Source organism: Rhinolophus hipposideros (genome assembly GCF_964194185.1).
Source record: "Rhinolophus hipposideros genome assembly, chromosome: 9".
Classification (NCBI taxonomy): Eukaryota; Metazoa; Chordata; class Mammalia; order Chiroptera; family Rhinolophidae; genus Rhinolophus; species Rhinolophus hipposideros.
Window position 1 is genome coordinate 27788209 of NC_138055.1, and position 23077 is coordinate 27811285.

Genomic DNA, 23077 nt, shown 5'->3' on the forward strand with positions numbered 1-23077 from the left:
TGCTTTGCATGTATCCATTTAATTCTCGGAACACTCTGTGGAATAAGGAACTGTTTCAGCCCCATTTTGCAGATAAGGAAATAGAAGCAGACAGACATTGAGCAACTCGCCCGAGATCTGGCAGCTAGGAAATGGTAAAGTCGGAATTTGAACTCATGGCCTGGCTCTAGAGTCTATGCGTTGTCAGAGTCAGTGGCATTTTCTTCGTGGGGAAAAGGGTGGCGGGGATGGTTGTCAGTCTCTCGGCTTACACCCACAGGACAGTCCTACTGACAGTTTCCAAGTGAGCAGTATCTTAGAGCCTTTGTTTGACACTAAGAAGTTACGTCACCTTTCTGTATCTCAGTTTTCTCTTCAACAAAACAAGGAGGGTGTACTAGATAACATCTTCAGCGTTGCTGCCCTAAAACGCTGGTCTCTTGTTGCCTGTGAAGAAGCAGCAGGTCAGTTTCTGCTTCCTAGACCTTCAAGCTAGAAGCTGCTGGGTAGGGTGTCACGGAGATCCACTGGTAAGGACGATGAGGGCCAGAGCTCCAGGAAACCTTGATCCTTACCTAAGAAAAGCTTAAAGAAACAGGTGCCTCTGGTATGCTGTGTGTTTGAAACAGACTGTAAAATTTAATGCTCACAGTAAGGTGGTGAAGTAGATAGTATTGTCTCCATTTGAAAAATGAAGCCGAACCCTAGGCATACCAAAGTGACTTGCCCAAGATGGCCCAGCTAGTTAAGGGATGCTGGCAGGATTCAAATACTTTCTGACTCCAAAGCCCAGGGCGCATTTCACAACCCACGCCTCCTGTAAGATCTGCTATATCATTCCATTCTCCCTGCACGTCTGCGTGGTAGTCAACCATCTCCCCACTCCACGGAGGAGGAAAGTGACACTCACACGGGTGAAGTCCCTTGCCAAGTTCGGGGCCTGGCTCCGAGAGGGCGGGAGACGAGCCCGCAGGAGAAGGCACGTACAGAGGCGCGGAGGCCGCAGCCCAGCTCCTCCTCCCCACCCGGCTTCGCTCGCCGCGCGGCTCCCACCTTTCCAGGTCCCCGCCGCGCGCACGGCCCGCCCGGAACTACACTTCCCGTCAGGACGCGGGCGCGCGCACGCGCACCGGGGCCTCCGCCATGGCGACCGTGCTGTCCAGGGCGCTCAAGCTCCCGGGTAAGGAGTTGCAGCTTTGCGACCACCCCGCCCCCGCGGGGCCTGGGGAGACGGGGAGGTGAGGCTCTGGGGGCGAAGCCTGTCCGGGGCTGGCCCCGACCCAGGCGCTGCAGGCGCGCGTAGGCGAGCGGGTGCAGTCTCCGTGGGCTGTGGTCCAAGCACCACCAGGGGGCGAGAGGGGCGTCCGGCAGCTTGGGGGTCGCTGCCGCGGGGCGAGCGTGGGGAACTCCAAGGGGGGGACCGCTGGAGGAGCGAGGGGCAGGTGGCCGGGAGCGGGCTGGCGCTGCTGCTGCTGCTGCTGCGAATGTCAGAGCGCGCGGTCCCTTCTGTAGGGGAGGGCTGGCGAGGGGAGCATCCTTTCCCGGGCGCCGCGGACGAGGTACCGCTGGGTCTCCACCTCCTTTCCTCTTGGGTAGGACCTGGGCGGAGGGAGGCGGGGGTGGCAGGACGGGTGTGACCTGTAGCAGCCTCTCCACTTAGAGATAAAACAGTGAAGCAGGTGTGAAGTAGGTGGGATAGCTATTTTCCCTCCTAGTGTACTTAGGAGGAAAATAAGAATCATTTGGCTAATTGATTTGTCCAAGGTTGCCCGAGCAGTATTGAAAAAACCTGGACTTGAATGGCAGGAGTCTTTTTACGCTAGATCCCGGGCTTTTGATTCCACGTGGTCGGCCCATTTATGAGCCGATCAGAATGATTTGGTACCTGCGGGTTGCAGATGATGTGTGGAATATTTTTAAAAGAGGCTCTGGTGGTGATGATAACTTCCAGAGCTAATTCAGTACTTTGGGCAGCAACTCCGTTTCCTTTTTCTTTTTCTCCCTCTTTTTAAACCTCCGGGATGGGATTGTACTGGTAGAAACTTTGCTGTTTTAGTAAACGTATATTCTGGCCAAATACATTTTAAACGTTAAGGCTTTACAAATTTTATGGTTCTACCTAAATAAGATTTAAACAGTGTGCTGTTAACTTAAGGTGTTAATGGGAAAGGCAATTGCTTAGGCATCCTCAGAAAGGGCTAGTTGGGTGTCTGGTGGATATCCAGCATAAGGCTGCAGTGAGATAGCTGTGTCCATTTTCTCAAGGAGCTTCCAGTCGGCTACATTGAGTCCTGGATGAATGGGTTGAATATGGATTTCATATGAATCTGCATTTCTGTCCCCAGACTTCATGACCTAAGACATTTCTTAGGCCTGTGACATTTCTTAGGTCACATGGGCTCATTAAAACATTGGAAGAAACATTGATAATAACTATCTTGGAATGTGTATGTAACATTGGAATGAAATGGGGGGGAGAGGGCGTATCCCTTTACCCGCAGGATTAATTAACTTGGAAAAGAGTAGCCTTGTGTAGCTTAATGTAGGGTTATATCCTCCCAAGGGGGAAATGAGATGTCAGACATACTTAGCTTTATTTCTTTTTTTCTTTTGGATGTTTTCTTTTTTTTCTTTTTTTCTTTGGGACCCCCTGCCCACCGCATCCCCAGCATAGGTAATTGTTATTATCTGAAGAGGGAATGCAAGAAAATCTTGCTTTTGAAACTTTGGAGCTCTTCTGCATTGTCACATCCCGAGGCAGTGGCATTTATTACTCTTCCCTGGAGAATTCAGTTTCAGTAACTTGGTCTACTGATAGGGTAGGGAAAACAGTCTGGTCCTTGGGCCTGTATTCACACAGCAGCTTGCCCTGAGGAGTCAGGTATGTTTGATACATTGTAAGGCCCAGATATAACAGCCATATGTTCTTTTTATGTGATGTAGGTGGTTTTTTTGTTTGTTTGATTTTTGTGTTTTGTACATTAGCTTGTCTCCCTCTTGCCTTTTCTCCCTTCCACTCCCAGTACAATTTGTAGCTTTTGTATTAGGTAGAAGTTGCCTTCTTATCGCTCTTTTGGATATGCTGTAATTGGGACTGTGAGGCTCCTGTGTGGTTTACTGTGTCATGTTACCTTAGTTAAATTCCTCACTGTTTATTTTTTTAAAAAGGATAGAAGTGACATATACTGCTATATTAATTTTAGGTGTATAATGTAATGCTTCAATATTTGTATATATGAGCATATTGCGAAATGATCACCATAGTGACATCCTTCATATTTTTATGTGCAAGGAAGCAGCCTAGAATGGTGACTAAGAGCATGAGACAGGCTTGGATTCAAACCCAGTCTTTTTACTAGATGAGTTACTTAACATCTTTAAGCTTTAGTTTTTTTCATGTGTAATAATAATATTATTATGGAACATTGACTATATGTCACACACGCTGATACATATTGACCTCAGGGTTATTTGGCATAGTAAAAGAGATGGATATACTTGAGAGGCTTGTTAGCCTTCGACACATGTTAGTTATTCAATAGGTGTTAGCTGTTACTATTATCCTCATTAGCACCGTGACATTTACAAATGCAATACCTGAAAGAAGGTCTGATTGATGTAGCAGTGAGCTAGTGACAGTCATCCAGGTCCAGAAGAAAGATGTTTGGCTCATATGCATTGAATGAGGTTAATTAATAACAGAGAGACAATGTGACATTCATAAAGCAGATTGTGGGACAGCTTATCTCTTAAGTATATATTTTTTTAGTCCATTTCAAAGTATGAAGGTCAAACACCGAAGGGACCATCAGAGCATAATGTTATTGTAATGGTTTGTTTTATTTTGTGTAACTGAGAATGACTGTGTGCCCTGGATAAACTAATTCATGATGTGAATTACTTACCTTTAGTTGCACTAGAGTGTATTGTACAGTCTATGTATAGTACATGTCATAGAATAGTATATATTATAGTATATTTTTCTGAAAACCTTTGGGAATGGTACAGTTCCATCCCTTTCCTACCATGTTTCCGCGAAAATAAGACTGGGTCTTATATTAATTTTTGCTCCAAAACACGCATTAGGGCTTATGTTCAGGGGATGTCATCCTGAAAAATCATGCTAGGGTTTATTTTCGGGGAAACCACGGTATTTATGTTTTCCTCCATACCATTTTGGGAATGCTACTACGCATATATAACCAGCACCCTCATACTTCCTAAGAGGAAAAGTGATAGTTGTGCAAAGCTCATTTCTATTGATGTATTATGAAATTATTCTCTGAAAACCTTTCATTGATTAAAAATGTAACTGGTGGCTGAAATCAGCAGAGAAGAAAGTGCTAAAGTACCCTGAGCTTCGAAGCATGGTTTTGATGTTTAGCTCCTCAGCCTGAGGAGTTGGTGTACTTGATGTATCCTGGTTGTCTTTCTGTGAAAAATAGATTTTAAAAAAATTACTTAGTTGTTCTTTAATCAAAACTTGAAGTCTGTAATAATTAAGCTGAGGTTTGTCTTTGCACTGTCTGGAAAAATACATACTATTAATAGGGTAAAAGTAAATATTTATTTTAAGAGTTTTGATAAGAATTGGTCCTCGAGTAAGATACTTAGCTTCTGAGTTCTTGCCTTTATACTTCAGAAATGTCGTTTCTGGGTTAGAATTCTTGTACTTTGCACTCTGAAGACTTTTCTCTGAGGACCTTTCACATACTGCTGCACAATCTTTTAGAAATGTATGTTATTGTGAGAAGTCAGCCTGATTTTTGTTCCCATCGTTAGTGACTTGATTGTTTTCCCTTGGCCTGGCTGCTCATATGATGCTTTCGTTGTCCTTGAAGTTCAGTGACTTTACTGGGATATGTTTCAATATTGATTTTTCTGTGTCCGTTTTTCTTGGGACTCAGTGTACCTTTCATTCTGCAAGTTTAGGTCTTGCGTTAGCACAGGAACTCTTTTTTGTATGTCTTTTTAATACTGTTTTTGGTTCCATTTTCTTTTCTGTTCTCGTCTTGAGTTATGCACTTATTGGATCACCTTTGTTTCCTATCCCTTTCTTTCCATCTTTGTATCCATCCCTTTCTTTCTAGTCTTTAGAGGCTTCGCTCTTTTCCATGGGAGGTCCATAGGTAGTACAGACTTTAAAACCAGATTACCTGAGTTTGAATCCCTGCACTATCGCTTACTTGCTGTTTAACTATGGACCAGTTACTTAAATTTCCAAACCCCAGTGTCCTCATCTTTGGAGATAATAATGTGTCTACCTCAAAGAGTTGTTATGAAGATTTACTGAAGTAAGACAGTAAAAGGGTGTGGAAGAGTGTACAGTAACTTCTCAGAACTGCCCGCCATTGTTATTTCCATTCCATTTGTCTTGGTTTTCATCAGTCTGTCCTTTATGTCTGACTCTGTTTTCAGCAATGTGTGTTCTTTTTGCTGATCCCAACAAGGATACCTTTTCTAAAATTGTTTTATTATTTTCTTCCATTGTTTTCTTGAGACCTGCTTGTTTACTTGTCACCTTCTCTTGAATTGTCACTTCTTAGAAATAATGTTTTTTCTTATTTCAGAGAAGGCTATTTAATTTCTTGGATTCCACTGGGAAGGATCTGTTTATTACTTCTTAACAGTTCGTAGTATCATTTGTCCAGCATTTGTTCTTTAGCTGATTTTGTTTGCTGTTTTCTTGTAACTTCTTTCTTGAATATTTGTAGAACTTTGTAGTATCTTACAGAATGACTACTAGTGATGGCTCCTTTCCGACTATTATTATTCACATTTAAATGTGCAGTTGTTTTACAGCAAGCCACTGGCTAACATATGGGTTGAGGCTGGGGCCAGAGGAGGGAGCTAAGCAGCTGGAAACAAGAATTTAATCTAGGTTTGTTAACTCAGATCCCTTTCTCCTGACTGTTCTTTGATGGATGTCGCTATCCTGGCTGGCAGGTGGCAGCCAGTTTGTGACAGGGCTATCGCATGCCAACTTAGCATTTACTTCTCTTTGTTTGTTGGGCCAGTTATCAGTTTATTGCCCCTGAACTCCAAATTCACCTTTGTTGCATGATCTGTGAAAGTGGATCTGGACCCTTTACATGCCAAGTTTGTCATTCCTCAGGCCTGGGCGTCTCAATCCTACAGCGCCTTTTAGTGTTCTCTTCCCAGCTTGATATTTACTCTCCTATCATTGTTTAATAGTTTTTTATATTAAGTTGTCCTCTTTGAATTACTGTCTGGTTTCTGTCTCCTGATTGGACCCAGACTGTCAAAAAGAAACCTGCCTCTCCGGAACTGATTGCACCACAGCTACTTTTCTAACCTGCGGTACCACCTGCTTCTGTAAAGATAGAAGCCTGTGCTGTTTTTCATTGTCTTACGTCACCTTTGACTCTGTGGCGTTGAATGAAGCTCATTGGTGCTTCTGGGAGCCCAGACTTTGTCTTCCCAAGCAAGAAATGACTGTTTTGGCAGTGTACCCAATGGAACAGGGAAGGTAGTCCAACTTACTGGTTAGGACTGCGGACCCTAATCAAACTGCGTGAGTTTGAATCCTGGCTCTTCTTGCTGGTTCTGGGATCATTTGCAACTTAACCTCTCTGTATTTTAGGTTTCTTGTTGATGAAATGGGGATAATGGTGATAACTTTCTCTTTGGGTTGTTGTGAGGATTAAATGAGTTAATACATGTCAGTGCTTGCACCAGTGCCTGGAACAGTCGGCACTTAGGACATACCCAGGCGTTGGCGTCGTTGTCATCATCGTCGTCGTCGTTACCATTTTTAATTCTGCGATTCTGCTCATTGCTGGAGAACTGAGATGTATGTGCCTATTCTTACTGTGCTTGCTTCCTCAATTGGATACAAGTTTCACTGCGTTTGGCAACAGTTTGTTTTTATAAATTATGGTTTGGGAATGTGGCTGTTTCCTGTTTTTTTTTTTCTATTTCCACCCACCCTGGCTTTAAGGAAGAGACTGACAGGAATCCCTTCCTTTGCCATCTTAACTGAAAGAGTATAATCTTTTAAATGGGACCAAGCAGCTTTGTTTTTCAGAGAATGTTTGCAAATTATTTTAATAGATTTACTGAAGATATTATAAGTTTCTGTAGCATACACAACCAGGTTTTTTCTTCCTGCCTGTGACAAATATATGCTATCCTAAAAATGCATGTCCTTTAAACTGTTTTGTTAACCAGTATTTTAGTAATAATTTCACTTTGATAAAGATACTGTTTTATGTTTTAGCCTATGTTTGTTGCAAGATGGCAACTGACTAGCCAGATTGAATTGAATAAGTGTTGATGCTAAGTTTTTCACTTGATGCTAAACATTGTACAGTTATTATAGGATGGCTTGAGTGTGTGTAGAAAATACCTGTAAGTTTTAGTTGACTAAGTTTGTTGTGTGATGTGCTTGCGAAGAAAGCTGGCAAGATCTCCAGGTACATGTAATTGAATTGTAGGGTGCTCTCTGGACTGGGGAGGACATGGTTCTGCCCTCCCTGCCCAGGTCAGACTGCACCCCGGCGATTGTATCCAGTTCTGGGAACCACACCTTACAAAGCACCGACATATCACATTGTGTCCAGGGAAGAGTGAGGGGCCGTCAGGAACACCTGAAACAATTGCTTCTTCAAGTAATGGGTTGAAAGAGGTGGAGATACCTAACCTGGGGATGAGAAGACTGGGTGAGGGCAGCTGGGAGATACAATGCCCATAATAATAATAGAAGCTAGGATTTACTGAGTGCCACCGTTAGCCAGGCACTAAGAGCCATGCCTATGTTATTTTACTTCTAACAATCCTATGAGGTAGGAACACTCACTAATCACTCCATTTTATAAATAGGGAAATTGAGGCTTGCAGAAGTTTAGAAATTTAATTGAGGTCACACAGTTAATGTGAGATAAAGCCAATATTTAACTCTATGTTTGTCTTATCGTAAAGACTTGAGCTCTTAAATATCATACCTTAGTTTCTTAAGATTGTTATCTTCAAGTATTTGAAGGACTTGCAATGGAAGAAGGCCTTGCATGTGCAAGAGGGATCCTGGAAATTAAAACTAGGACAGAAGGTTCACAAATGCTCAGCAGTAGATGCTTGAATCAATGCGGGGAACTGCTTTGTAGGTTAGAGGGCCGTGGATTCCCTGGCGCTGCCTGTGCTGAGGTGTCTGCTGAGTGGCAGTTTGGGGGGATTTTTTACAGAACTGCACGTTTGGAACAGGGTTAGAGGTGGACTATGTGATCTTCAAAGCCTTTCCCACCCCTGGGATCTGGGGCTGCTGTGTATGTTTTTCTCTGGTCAGTTTAATTGTATAGTTCAGTATTGTTAAGTACATTCATATTGCTGTGCAGCCAATCTCCAGAACTTTTTCAGCTTGCAGCGTTCAACTCTATACCCACTAAACAATAACTTCCCATCTCCCCTACTCCCAGGCTCTGGAAATCACTATTCTACTTTCTGTTTCTATGAATTTGACCACATAAAAATGGAATCATACAGTATTTTGTCTTTTTCTGACTGGCGTATTTCACTTAGCATAATGGCCTCAAGATTTTTCTGTGTCATAGCATGTGTCAGAATTTCCTTACCTTCTAAGACTGAATAATATTCCACTTTTGTTTATAGCATTAAAAAAATCTTGTCAGGGATATTCTTTTAGTTAAAAAAAACACTTTAAAAAGTTTAAGAGTTAATATTATTACAACCACCAATGGTTCTGTTTGCATATTAAAGTTATCCAGATGGTTAGGGAATGAAGTGCCCTAATTAATAAAATAATTTGGTTCATAGAATAGATATATAAATTACATGAGATTCTCATGAACCTGTAGTTCAAGTTATAGCATATATGCTGGAGGTACTGTTTTGAATTAAATTCCTAATAATTGGTTTATTTTCTTATAAGTTATGCCTTTAAAAATCAAGCAATATTGATTGGAAAAAAAGGAATAGCTTTGAAAGTGAAAACACATATAAATTTCTAGTTAATAGAATGCCAGATTACTCAGTATCTTCTGTGTTTTTTGCAAAATAGTTAATGTTATATTAACTGTGAAATGTTCATTTTTTAGTGAAACATTTATTGACTTCTATGTACCAAACACTAAACTTTACACTAAAGATTTCGCTTCCCAGATTGGTCCCCATAGTGTTTTACTATGTTTCACTCATGTCTTGAGCAAAACAAGACATAATGTATGAAATGACATCACCAAGATCACAGTGACCCAGAGGCAGAGATTAGCACCAATAATTCTTTTTCTCTTTTAATTTAAATTTTTGTGGTTCTTCTTACTAAAAGGTTTAACAATAGCATTTACATTGGTAATAGCTTACCAGGTAATTTCCAAAAAACAGAAACTTTTTCTTGATTTTTACTTGATTATGGCATGAAATAAAGGCAGCAAATTATCAGGTCATTAGTGGTTGGAGGAGATGTGCCTAAGCCCCCCCCCCCCCCCCCCCCCCCCCCCCCCCCCCCGGTAATTTCCACCTCTTTGCCACCCCGAATAAACAAGGTCTGAGTAAAAACAGGTGCTGTGTAAACCAGCTTCAAGACAAGTCCTCTACCTCTGTATTCCTGCTCGACCCTACCCATCCCACCTACGTGCTCAGAGTAGCATTTGTAGAGACTAAAAACAGTTGTTTGCTGAAATGAACTGAAAGGGCATCAGAATCCCAGGAAGGTTCTCAGAAGTGAATTTTCAGTAAAATGTCTCCAGATGACATTTAGTGTTCAACTTTCTAAGTTGTTTCATAGAAATAATTAGAAGCTGCAAATATTGGACTGTGAGAAGCCGTGTACAGAGAACAGTTCTAAAAGTTTAGGGAAATCCCAGGAAAGAATGGGACATCACAGAGCTCAGAAAATCAAAGGAAATATGCACATTAGGCATGTGGAAGGTTGATAGAGGAGCCATGGTCTTTTTCATTAGTGAGAGTCAAACAAATTAAGAGAGGTTTGTTTGTTTGTTTGTTTGTTTTTAAACTAAGAAGGTATTTGAAATTTGCTACTTTCTGTTTCTTTTCCAATTTCTTAAACTCATGAAAGCAGTAATTCTAGAACACTGTGATTTTCCTTTTTTCCTCCATTCTTTCCTCCCTTTCCTGGCATCATCTATTTTACAGAGAGCCACCAAGGTCCAAGCTTGTAAACCTAGATTTGTTTTATTTTGTTTCTGTGTGTTCTGCTGGGTGGTATTTGGCCAGGGTTTCTCCTGGACGTGCTGGCTTTCTGTCTTTCAGGGAAGAAGAGCCCCGACCTAGGGGAGTATGATCCCCTCACACAGGCGGACAGTGACGAAAGTGAAGATGATCTGGTGCTTGCCTTGCAGCAGAAGAACGGAGGGGTCAAAAATGGGAAGGGCCCTCTGGGGGAGGTGCCAGAGCCTGACTCAGAGGCCGAGGTCGCAGGGACTGCAGAGCCACACCTTTCGGAGGTCGCCACAGACCGGTACCCCTCGGAACCCCTTGGAGGCCTGGAGCAGAAGGCAGCCTCTTCCATCGTGTCTTACGTGCGCACGTCTGTGTTTCTGCTGACCTTGGTGGTCTCCATGGTCCTGGTGCTCGTATGTGCTTTCCTGATTCCCTGTCCCCCCAGGGATTTGCACAGCGCTTGGAGCCGCCACTTGGGGCCCCAGGGAGGTGAGTTGTAGGATTTTCAGCCCCAATTCTGTGAAACTTCGTGATTACATGTGATTCTGTAACACTTCTGATTGCCTTGAAAAATTCCTCCAAGTGTTTATAAATTAATGAGTGTCATACAGCACTTCTCCGCTGTGTGTGGAGGTGCCTTTAGGAGGTTAAGATTTGAAATGAAGCAAGACGGATCGATACAGCTCCAGAAACTTGGGAAGATCACTGCTTTGTTGTGCTTCTGTGGGCGCTGGTCTTAATTCGACAGATAGGGTAGGGTATTAGGTTCACTGGGTTTCTGCTGCGCAGCCCCTCTGGGTCAGGGGGCACAAAGCTGTAGGACGGGTTGTCTGCAGAGGAAAGGAAGGCTCAAGGCCTGGCCAGAGCAGGGCCCAGCTGTCTCGTAGGACTCCCTTGTAAGCCTGACCTAATTTGAGTTTTAAAACAGTTTCTTTTCAAGTCAAAGAGAGTTGTTTTCTTGCAGCAACTTACCTTTCTTGCTCCTGATAGTGAACCTGGTGCTGCCCAAGTAATTCTAGCTCTTTCGTCTCATTTTGGAGCAGGCTTCTTTAAAACAGCTTGCTCTGGGTCCAAATGGGGATTGAATCTAAACTGTCAGTGCTGAGCAGCCCTGTCTCTTGTAAACTGCATTAGGCTGAAGGGGTTCAGAACACACCACCCCAAAACATGGCACTTTGGCATATTGATTATTTTGAAAGGCACTTGAACAACAGCAGATGCAAGAAGGCCACTCTGACCTTCAGCTCTTCCTGAAATCAGGGCATGAAACTCCCCTATGAAAGATGTTCTCCCTGTACGAGGAGGGAAGAAACAGTCTTCTCATCAGAGACAGGCAGTCGAGGCTGAGAGAAATCTGTACAAACAGACTTTGTTAAAATAACTCTTATCTTCTTATAGTCCCTTCGTATATTTTAGTTACTTTTCTACTGTTGCCACTCTTTGTTTAACCTAAAATATAAGCACTTAGGCCTAGCTACTTCTTTGGGTCTTCATTTTCCTATGGGGACTCCCAGTACCTGCATGTATAGTTTTATTAAATACAATTTGAATGCTTTTTTCTCATTAATTCGTATTACGTCAGTCCCAGCTAGAAACCCTAAGAGGAGAGAGGAACAGTTTTCCCTCCCCTGCAATAGTCCCACACGCTTACATCATCTCGATCTGGAAATATTTTATCTCTGACGTTTGTCTGATCCTAGTGGAATTAGCATCGGGTGAGTTCTGTGTTCTCATCTTTCTCTTAAGGTGAAACTCGGTTCTGTTTCTACCACATAGAATATCTCTTCCTTTGTTTTTTTATTTTTCTAAGTGAGTTCTCGTAATATTTATATGCAATGTAAAGACCAGTAACAAACTGGACGTGTCCACCACCCAGCTTAAGAATCAGGACATCATGTAAAGACCTCTGGCATGCTCCATGCGTCCCTCCTGACCAAAGGTTCCACTGTCCTGACCATACCCCCTCTGCCCACCAAAGGTTCCACTGTCCTGAGCTAACGGTTTTCTTTACAGGTTGATTGCGTATATATCTCTAAACTACTGTATATAGTCTCTAATTTTGCCTGTTTTTTAAAATTTTATGTAAATGTAATCATAAAATATTCTGTGACTGGCTTTTTTGTTAAACACGTTAAAAAACATTTTTGAGGTTTCTCCATATTGAGCTACTATAGCTGGAGTTTATTAATTTTCATCGCTGTAATTTTCCATGGTATGAATATCTCATGATTTATTGATCCATTTTACTGTTGATGAACACTTACTTAGGTGGCTTCTATCTAAAAAAAAATAATGCTGCTAAAAGGATTCTTGTATCTGTTTTCTGATGTATAAGAATTTCTCCAGTGCATAAACATAGAACTGAACTGCTGGGTCGTATAGTGTGTGCATGTTCAATCTTAGTAGTTTGTGTGAAATTATTTTCCATAGTGGTTGTACCAGTTTATACTTCTGCTAGGCATGTATGAGCTCTCTCCTAGTTTTGGCAGGCAGCCTCTGACTCCACACTATTTGTTGGGGGAGGGGGTTGGTCACACCACCTACCTTGTCACTGCCAGATAGAGATGGAAGTCCAGCTTCTGCTAGGACTCGGGCGGGGCTGAGAGAGGGGCTGCCTCATTAGTGCTGCGTGGGCTAGAACTATAGGCTTCCCGGCAGCATGGATGGCCTTAGTGCTGCTAGGGTGTGAGAGTCCTGGGGCCTTCTCTGATGACCCCAGTGGAGGAGGAGGGGTGCCTTGTTATCTGGCATTTCTGGGTTGCTGGCTTCTGCAGCACCCTGTCTGGGATATGAGGCCACAAGAAAACCCAGGGGAGTCATCACTTTGTCATTCCTTGGATCTCACAGTCCCTACAAGGTCTGTCTGCTCACCACCTTCCAGAGTCGTCTTATGTTTGTACATCCAGGGATTTTTGCTGTACTTAGTGAGAGGAATAGGCAGAATTGTGTGCATGCTCTCTTATCTAAGAACCGAAAGTCTGCCTGATTTTTGTGGAGGTGCTGGCACTATGTAGTCATTCCCTTTTAAACTTTTTTCTTAAATGTGTTTATCAGGTGGGGACCTGTCTCCGTTGGAATTGGCTGATGTGAATGGAGATGGCCTCCGTGATGTACTTCTCTCCTTTGTAACTTCAGGGAATGGGAGTGCAGTCGGTAAGAGACGTGTTTTCTAGAGGCTGCTACAGGAGAGCAGTGAGCACTGATTGGAGGGGCTAGGAGCTAAGAGAAAGCCTTAGGGTTGTCTCCTGAGGGGCACTGTAGAAGAGGGCCTGTAGTGAATAGAAAGTCACCGTGGATCTGTCATACATGACAAACCTTCTCAGAAAGTTTGCATGTAAATTTCAAGCTCATTTCAAGAAATCAGAGAGTGCCATAGCTGGAAGGAAGTTTTAGTGGTCACCAGTCCAACGAAGAAGCTGAGATCCAGAGAGGAAGTGACTTACCCACATACCTGCAGTACACAGCATAGTACTTAGGTTTCTTGAGTTTTCTCCCAGTTAGTGTTCCATAGCCTCTTAGATGATAATAAAGATTGACCATCCTACCTTCTATCCCCGGCAGAAAGCTGTTGTTCCCGCACCTTTCACTCACACATCTTGGCTGGGTGTTTTCCTTTTAATCCTTGTGTCTACTCCTCTGTCTCTGCTCTCCGTCCTGCTCTGTGCTTTGGGAGGCTGACAATCTAGATTATGTCAGGGGTCTCCCTTGCCTGCAGACTTCCAGTTGGATTTGGCCAATGGGGAGCCAGGCAAGAAATTGGAGGAGAGGAAGTGAGTGAAGCGAGGGTATGTATTCCACTGGGTCCCTCCCCTCCAGGGTCAATTTAGACTGGCTGCATCCTTGATCATAGGTCGCAGCGCCTCCCAAGCTGATCCTCTTACAGGACTTTCCTTTTCCGGATTCCAGTAGTCACTTCCTCTCCTGTCCCTTTGGGCCTGGGACTGGTAACATTTCTGAGGGACTGTACTGTCTGTTGTGGTTTCCCTGTACCCTGACCACATCTATAAATAGTCTCTTTATTAAACCTTCCACAGTTTACTCTAATTGAGTGTGCCATTTCCTGGGACACCAGCTGTCACGTATGGCTTAGGTTTGTCCTGCTGCCTCCATTAAAGTGGATTCAAACTACAGTCTGTCAACTGATACAGGAATTCAGGTTTGAGGCTGAGCACGCCCTCCTTTTTTTTTTTTTTTTACCAAAAGTCACTCCTTTTTCATCATTCAGGCTCTGGAATAAACATCTAGGTCTGTTTCAGAGAATTGTAGGCTGCATGCCTCTTGGATGTTATTAGAAATACCTTTCTGGGGCTTGTGCACTATGTAGAAGCAGTTCTGGCACAGAACCTCCAGGCAAGACATTGACTTTTATATGATTGAACCTAAAGAACATTTTTTTTTTTCTGCCTATGACTCATTAGCTTTTGAAGTAAAAATTTCTTCCATCCACTTTTAGATTTAGAGATTTTTTTTTCCCCGTCATTTAATATTTTACATGGTTCGGACGCTTAATAACAGGGTCATGGGTTTGGACACAGATTGTAAAAAATAATTACGTAGCTAACACACAGCTTTTTCTGTGTGCATTGTAAGTTCATAACACATGGACAAATTTATTCCTTAACTCAATCCCATGAGGTAGACTAATATTATTATCTCTTGTGTGCAGATGAGGAAACTGAGACACAGTGAAGTTAAGGAACTTGTCCTCCGTCCCCCAGCTGGTAAATGATAGAACTGGGATCCAAATTTTGGCAGTCTGGCTCTGGAGTTCATTGTCATTGACCTTTCTGTTAAACTGCTGTGCCCATAACCCCAGACAGTGGGTTCAAAGATCTGTACCACTGAGCATAAGAACCGTGTTTCCTCGAAAATAAGACCTAGCCAGACAGTCAGCAATAATGTGTCTTTTGGAAGAAAAATGAATATAAGACCCGGTCTTATTTTACTATAAGACTGCATCAATATAATATAATAAATATATATAATATAGTACTGGGTCTTATATTAATTTTTTTCTCCAAAAGACGCATTTTTTTCTCCGGCTAGGTCTTATTTTCGGGGGAAACACAGAAGGATTGTATTTTTTATTTGTTTCGTATTCATCCATTCATTCAACAACTATGTATTGAATGCCTGCTGTGCACCTTACGTAGGTTATATTGAGCTAAACAAGATGAGTGTGTGTTTTTTTTTATTTTGCCTCAAGGAGTCATGGACTAGTGGGGAAGAGAGAACCCACCACCTGGGAAAAGATGAGTCAGAGAATTGATAGGGCGTCAGTAGGGTCCTGAAGGAGGAAGGGCAGCACAGCGTGTTAATCAGCATCCAGGGAGACGTTAACATTTATTACCACAGTTTGTCATGTGTATCACTGCCTCTGGTAACCCAGGCTGAAACGGTGAGCCACGGTTTGTCCCTAGTTTTGAGGTTGTATATTTAATTAGTAGCACTGAGGAGTAGGTGCAAGGATGCTGTAAAGCTTACATTTCCATATCTGCGTTAGTTGTTACTGGAGCTAGAAAGTGTGTGAGATGGGTTCAGTATCCCATCCTGAACATGAATGTAAAACTGGCCAGAGAGAAAAGTATGATTCTGATGGTAAAGTGACATAAAGGATTATTTATTAGAGGTGAGCTACTTTAGTCCTTTACCAGCTATCCTCGGACCTAGGTCTTACGTTTTCCCAAATATTCTTTCCTGACTGGGGCCAAATCAGCTGATTCCATGGAACCCTGGACCAGGAAGACCTACTAATCATGATTAAGTGTAATCTTCAGGTTTATTTTTAAACAATATTTGTTTTCTGCTCTCAGGGAGCATTTGCTAGTGATGATTAGAATTCAGGTATTTTGCTCCCTGCTCTGTACATATTCTAGATTACTCTCACTTTTCTGAGCATGCCTTTCCCTCCTGTTTTGTTTGTTTGTTTTGTTCTCAACGACTACTTTTACATATCCTTGATTTTTTTTTTTTTGGACCTGTCTTTTATTCAGAAAATGATTACTATATGTGCTAGGTGCTTTGTAAGGCACTTAGGATACAGAAATTAATGCAAGAGTCTTTATTTTTAAAGATATCAGTATTTAGTGGTGCCTAAAGTGACAGACACAGAAACAGATGTGTTGGGAGAGGTGCAAGAGTGGAGTTGCAGAAGGCAGCCTGCAGGAGGTCCACAGCTCTTGTCTTGCAGGAGAGATGTGTGAGCAGACATGAAAGGTCCTCTGTTTTCAGACCTTGTTGCCAGAAATATGGGAAGGAGCTGAGGACACAGCTGTGAGTTGTTGCCTTACCACCATTTACTTTTGGTTTCCTGGCCTCTTACTCATCTCTACCTCTTCTCTCCTCTGCCTCTCTGTTCCTTTCTTGTCTCTCTTATGTGCTTTTAGGTGTCTCCGGGCCAGCTGCTATCCTCGTATGCCTGTCGGGGATGAATGGCAGCACTCTCTGGTCTAGTCCCCTCCCCGAGGAGGCTCGAGATATTACATGTTTGAATCTGATGCCAGGAGGGGTGGCTGAAACAATCTGCCTTGTGACAGGGACACACAAGATGCTCAGTGCATTCAATGCGACATCAGGTAAAGATCGTTTTCCACAAAAGCTCTCCGTTCCGGTGAGCCATAATCTTGGATTAGAACAATCTGGTGGGGGAGGGAGCTTTCTGTCCTCACATCGTGGAAAATCTGATTTACTACTCTGGAGGTGGTTATTAAGGGAGGTATAGAAGGGGTTGGAATGGATTGAGTACCAGATCTGTGGTTTAACCTGTTTGATGATAGGAGCGGGGCTAACCTGAGTTATCTAAACAGAAACTACCCTGAGACCTTTGCTTTGTAAATAGTCTCTCTACTCTGTTCTTTGTACAAGATAGCTGAGTATTGTCCCTTCATATTTGATGTATATAGGGTCCCTGTGTAAATTTGGGCATTAACTACTTAAAATGATGTCAGTGAAGAAGTAAGATTTGTTGAGACGTGGATTTGGCCTTTTAGCTTCTTACTGCATTCAGACATGTATGACAAAAGAAATGAAAAAGAATCCTATGTGATGGAGGCTCCTTCTAGTTTCAGAGGTTAGTGTTTGGTCATGGGGTACTTCTGAGTGAAAAGAAATTGAATATCAGTTAAGTCTAGAGCTGAAATAATCTTGAAAACCTCCTACAATTTCTTTACTCACGTGACCGTGTAGTAGGAGAGAGAGTTGTTCTGGTGGGCTACCCTTGGGTGGTTCCTTACTAGTTGTAATAATCTATTACAGATCGATTCCTCTGTCCCAGACCAGTGGGCTCCTCTCTCCTGGAGAGACTGTAGCACCTCCATTTTATCTAAATAATGCAGGTGTGAAGTTATTATATGGGTTTGGTAGCCAGATACTTGAGGATTTCGTCTTACACTCCCTTCTTCCTTCCTCCCCAGTAAGATAAAAACGCAAGTGAAGTAGGAATTGCTGTTTAATGTTTAGCCATTGAGGTCCTCTTCTCTGGCCTGGGGGTATCGTGTCAACCTTTTCCACAAGCAGAAAGTCATAATTGTGATCAGCCTGTTTGTTCTTCTCTAGGGAAAGCCATTTGGACTTTAAACCCAAACGACTTATCCAATGGTACCCTGGCTGCCCCAGGGGTGGCACTGCCTGATGTGGATGATGATGGTGTTAGAGATCTTGTGGTTCTGGCCATTGGGGAATTGCAGGTATGTTCTGTATTAAATGGTCCTCGTTTCGTATAGGGAATGCCTCAACTTTAGTCAGTTCCGAGTAGTATTAGAAATGCTGCTTGAAATCTTATTACCAGGGCTTAGGTTTAAATAAATTTGCCTTATGAGACTAAATGAATAAATTACCATTGTGAACCCGTTTTCCTAGCAGGGAAATGGTTCCATTGACTGTGGCATGGTGGAGGTTTGCAGCCAGGTAGGCCTGTGGTTGAGTTCCTGTCCTACCACTTGGTAGCTTTGTGGCCTTGGGTAAGCCACGGAACTTCCCAAGCCTCGTTTTCTTTGTATGTAAAATGGGAAGAATATTCTATCTAGTGGCTGGATTCTTATGAAAGTTAGAGTTAACATGGCTTTACCTGCTTATGTATGTATTTTTAGTTTTATTATATTTTACGTATTTAATGTTTATTTCAACTATAAAACAAAATGACTGGAAAATCCATAAAACAAATATAGAAAAAGTTATAAGTCGTACAAGAAACAACAATGACCAAAGAAAGGAGAGTTACAGTTTAGGCTGTGACAGTGCAGATTTCGATTCTAGTACAGTGGTCCTTATTATGCTCCTCAGTTGTGCTTTGCCAGATCTCCATTGCCCTGGAACTAATTATTCTCCGCCCAGGTAAAATAATAGGTTCCCCCCCCAAGTCACAGGAAAGAATACATGAATGAACAGATTTATCTTAGTTTCACATTTTTGTTTCTGAAGCTTTTTTCCGAGCTTCTCCAAGACCGTTTCTCAGACTTCCTACTGTGCACCTGCCAGGAGATGCCTGTACTCAAAAGAATTGGCAGAGAACAGTTGTGGAAAAATGTGGATGCAGATCATTTTGCCTCATTTGCTAGCTTATTTTAATTTTAATAGCCCTTGTATTTGCTCTTGTGATTTTTGTAATGCATATATGGAGTGGAGTTATAAAATCTGCAAGTAATATTACTTAGAACAGAAGTAAACAAAATTTCATATGGCTTTCTGCCAAGAGCACCATAAGCTCTCTCAGTGTTCCCCCAATCACATGTTCCGAGGAGCACTGCACAAATTCACCAGATAATGCCTTATGTTTGTGAGATGAGAGGGAAGAAGAGAGATGCGGAAAATTTCTGAAGGCAAGTCAGTTTTAAGAGTACTTTCTGTTAGTTTTTCTTCAACTAGTCTTGAAGTAGACTGAACCAAGAATTCAGAAATTAGTCACATAATTTTTTTTATCTCAGTCGCTGAATAGAGACTGGGGGCTAGGGGAAATTTCAGTGATTACATCCATCACGGAGGGCATTCCAAAGCAGAAAGTATGGGGAGTTTCTTTTTAATGGAATTACCGGTAGCAGAGCCATAGCAAGACATTGAACAAGTTTATAATCTAGACCTTAATACCCCATGTAACATCTTATTAGCAGGTGATGATTGACGGGGTAATGGTTTAAGCCTTCAGGGACCCTCCATAGTGACGTCTCTGCTAGAGGAATTGGCTTCTTGCCAATTCTGCTGTACCTTTTGTGTTTTGTCTCCACCAAAAACCAAAACAAAAAAAGTACCCAACTGTTCTCACAGAATTTACTCATTTGCACAGTATATACAGTTGTAAAATAGTCTCCATTCTGCCTAAAAAGTGATGGGATACACTAGAAAAATCGTGGAGAAGTGATGGGTTTAGAGCAAGCGGTAGCTTTGTTTTTATACTGACTTATTTTGACCCGTCTCATCCACCAGAATCTGAAGAACCTGTTTAAGCTACAGATATGGAAGGCTCTCGTCACAAGGAATGCAATATATTAGGTCTATGACTTAGAGCAATTGCATTCTGAGATCTGGGCTTAGAGTGAGGCGGGCTTAGGACAGCTGATGATTGAGGAACTGGGTTTGAGGAACTGATCCGGCCTAGAACTTAGTGGGAAGGGACCTTACCAGCCACATGGTTTACCCTCTTATACCAGGCTGTCATCCTGATGCTGTATTCCACACTCATCGGCACCCACACTCACCCCGAGTGCTCAGGCTGATGGGAATATCACTACTTTATGAGGCAGTCCCTTTCATTTTTGGTCAGGTCTAGAAAATATTGATGAGAAATCTGCTTTCTCATAGCATCCATACATTGTCCAGCTTCGGCCCCATAGAGCTACCCTGAAAGAATCTAATCCTCTTTCTACATGAAAGCCCTTTAGCTGTTAACCTCATCCCTCTAAGCCTGCTACTTTCAAGGCTAAATATTTCTAATTTCTCCTACTGTTCCTCATGTTACATGAAGTCCAAACTACATGAAGTCTCTTTTTTTTATTTCTTTCCCTTTGCAGTTTGTCTATATCTCTTGTAAAATGTGGTATCCATATCTGAAAACAGTATTCTGTTTGTAATATGACCGGTTATAGCGACCTAAGAAAATTGTTACTTCTTGTGATATAGACTCTGTAGTTCTGTTAATGCAGCCAAATATGGTGATAGCCTTTCTAAGATCCAGTTTTTGTTTATAATCAGTTAAAATACCCACATCATTTAATTAATCAATTAATTAATGGCTGATTTCTTCTTCCAGATTTTGCCCCGTTTTCTGGCCTAAGACTTCCTTGAATTTTGAGTTTGGCGTACGGTATATTAGCTGTCCCTCTCAGCTTTGTGATCAGTGTGAATTCTAGTCATTCAAGTCTGATAAGAATGATGAATAGGAAGGAGAGTAGCGCAGTGCTGTGCCATTTCTCTAACACCTCCCTCTGGATTGGCACTGACTCTTACTCTGCGCATGCTGAAAACCACTTCTCTTTATCTTGTCCACAAGAATTCATGATGATAAACTTGCTCAGAAGGTTTACTGAAATCAGTATATGGATACAGTCCGTCTTCATATTTCCCAACCAGCATCTCGGTTCCCCAAATAAAATCCTCTAGAGCAGGGGTCTGCAAACTATGGCTTGCAGATCAAATTTGGCCCACTGCTTGTTTTTGTAAATAAAATTTTACTGGAACACAGCCATACCCATTTATTTATGTATTACCTATGGCTGCTTTCATACAATGGCGGTAGAGTAGAGCAGTTGCTAGAAACCATCTGGCTTGCATAACCTGAAATATTTATCATCTAGCCTTTTACAGAAAAAGTTTGTTTATCTTTGCTTGAGAGTGAGGCTGATATTGTCCAGGCCAGACTTGTGATGTTACGATCAGAGATCACCACCTGCATTGCTTCTTGTTGGGACCAAATATTACTGGGGACTCCTGGGTACGAGAGTAGAGACCAGGGGTCAGCTGTCCTGTACTTAGCTCTGGGCTAGAATTCTGTTCATTAGCAACAACTGTGCTTCAGAGAAATGCCCTGAGGTACCAGGAAGATGCCCTTTGCAGATATCTAACAAGGGAATGCGACATTTGCCTCTTAGTTCCTGGGAAGTTAAGTAAAGCAGGTTTGGCTTTGTGATTTCCAACTTTGGGAAGTGTTTCTGAACCCTTAGCTAACGAGGAAGCAATGACTGTGTATAGAAACTATTTGATTAGGAAACGCTAGGGCTTCTATTGACTCGACCCCCTTCTTTCTCTCTTCAGCCAGATCTGTGCTTTCTGCTGGTGTCTGGTCGGACAGGGAGTCCAGTGGGCCGACCTGTGAAGTACAGCATTGTGGGAGCGGGGAATCTGATTGGTCCTCAGGTTTACATCACCTCCAATGGGGCTGTCTACATCCTGTTTGGCTTTGGTAAGAAGCAAGGATCATTTTTGCTATTGCTCCCCATTAGTGTATGTGATTAGGTCTCTTTTGTGAAACAGGGTGAAAGCTCAGAAATTGTTGACATGAGCCTTTCATCACCTCCTGTCGCAGGGACTGCTCAGTGCCCCTACCTATTGCACATTATTAACTCTGCTTTCCCTTGCTGCCTTCTCCAAAGGGAAGACTCATTGGTCAGCATCTACAAAATCACTTCCAGGCTCGCTTCGTGTTGGACCAGTCTGGGCGGGCTGTATCTGATCAGGCTCCGTGTCTCTCACGCAGATCCTCACCCTGGGAGAGTTGTATTAAATTCAGCTTCTCAGTGTTGGTTCTTCCTGTGGTGCTAGGTAATATCCAGGCTGTCGCCCTGCGGGACATTTTTGTTCAGGCACAGAATCGAGACAGCTCACCACCTTCTCTGCAGATAGAAGAGCCAGAATGGGAGAAGCGAAGGTCCATCAACCTGTCTGAGCTTATTGACATTTACAGGTAGGGGAGACATCTGACCTTGTCATTGACATCTCCTGATCTCTCGCATGCCGTGGAGTCTCTAAGTTTGGTTGGGCTGGTGAATATGTGGGTAGAGTTTGAGGGGGAAACAGTGCTAGCCTTAATATGCTATTTTCTAATCTGGATAATATGAATGAGAAGTTTTCTTTTCTTGATAACATACTGTGTTGATATCTACAGAGGGTGCCAAAAACATGTATACATGTTGTAAGAAAGGCAAAAACTGTATTAAATTGTAATAATCCATACAGATAACAAGAGATGAATACAGGTCATATGTATACATATGTTTGGTACCTCTGTATTTGTTAGTGACCATGATGTGTGATTCCTTTGCATGTAAGTTGCAAGGAAGGATGTTTGTGTAGGGTTCTGAGTCAGAGTAGGGCAGGGTCAGGCTGGGGAACCTTTAGGTGGGAAGATAGATTTATTTAAAATAACTATTTGTAAAACTGTAGATTTACTTAAAATAACTATTTGTAAAACTGTGCTGAAGTATCTGCCCCACTCTTTATTTTTCTCTTAGTTGAGTCATCATTTTGGCAGAAGCAAGCATAAGCATCCATGAAATATTATTTTTTAATTTCTGTTTATTTTTTAACTAAAAGCATGTAATTTGTCATATGCTGTGGATTTTTTTACCCATTTAAGCCCAGGCCTGGGTGATAATTGTCTTTATTGTTTTCTACCAGAAGTTTAAAATCATTTTCTAGCATTTTCTCAGGCAGTATCATGTTTTGGTGAATTGGGTAGATGTCAAATAAAATGTCCCAGTTGTACAGGGAAAGAAATAAGGTGATGAAGTGTATACCATGAAGTGCTATCGAAGCGTAATGACAGTTTCCAGCCTTCTGTCCAGATCTCTGTCTGCCTTCCCTACCATTCTCCTTGGCCCTGTTGGGTTTCCCAGAGTATCCAACGTGGCAGGTATGGCTCTGTGGCACTTCTGGGAGTTCCTTTTGAACTTATGTGAGTTTTCTAGGGATCTTTGGTTTTTCAAGGTCAAGAAAATGAGATTCAGCTGGAATGGCA

The 23077-nt window shown here is 42.3% G+C and overlaps 1 protein-coding gene across 1 annotated transcript in view; it reads left to right on the forward strand.

Annotated features, from left to right (window-relative positions):
- Window positions 1-1026: 1026 nt before the first annotated feature.
- Window positions 1027-23077, forward strand: part of FAM234B (family with sequence similarity 234 member B) — a 32525-nt gene continuing 10474 nt past the window's right edge. Inside the window, exons 1-7 of the mRNA XM_081060453.1 lie at window positions 1027-1159; window positions 10225-10623; window positions 13189-13287; window positions 16521-16709; window positions 17689-17819; window positions 21376-21523; window positions 21883-22024. Of these exons, the coding sequence (XP_080916579.1) occupies window positions 1123-1159; window positions 10225-10623; window positions 13189-13287; window positions 16521-16709; window positions 17689-17819; window positions 21376-21523; window positions 21883-22024 (1145 nt within the window). The 5' untranslated portion in view covers window positions 1027-1122. The remainder of the gene's footprint in view (window positions 1160-10224; window positions 10624-13188; window positions 13288-16520; window positions 16710-17688; window positions 17820-21375; window positions 21524-21882; window positions 22025-23077) is intronic.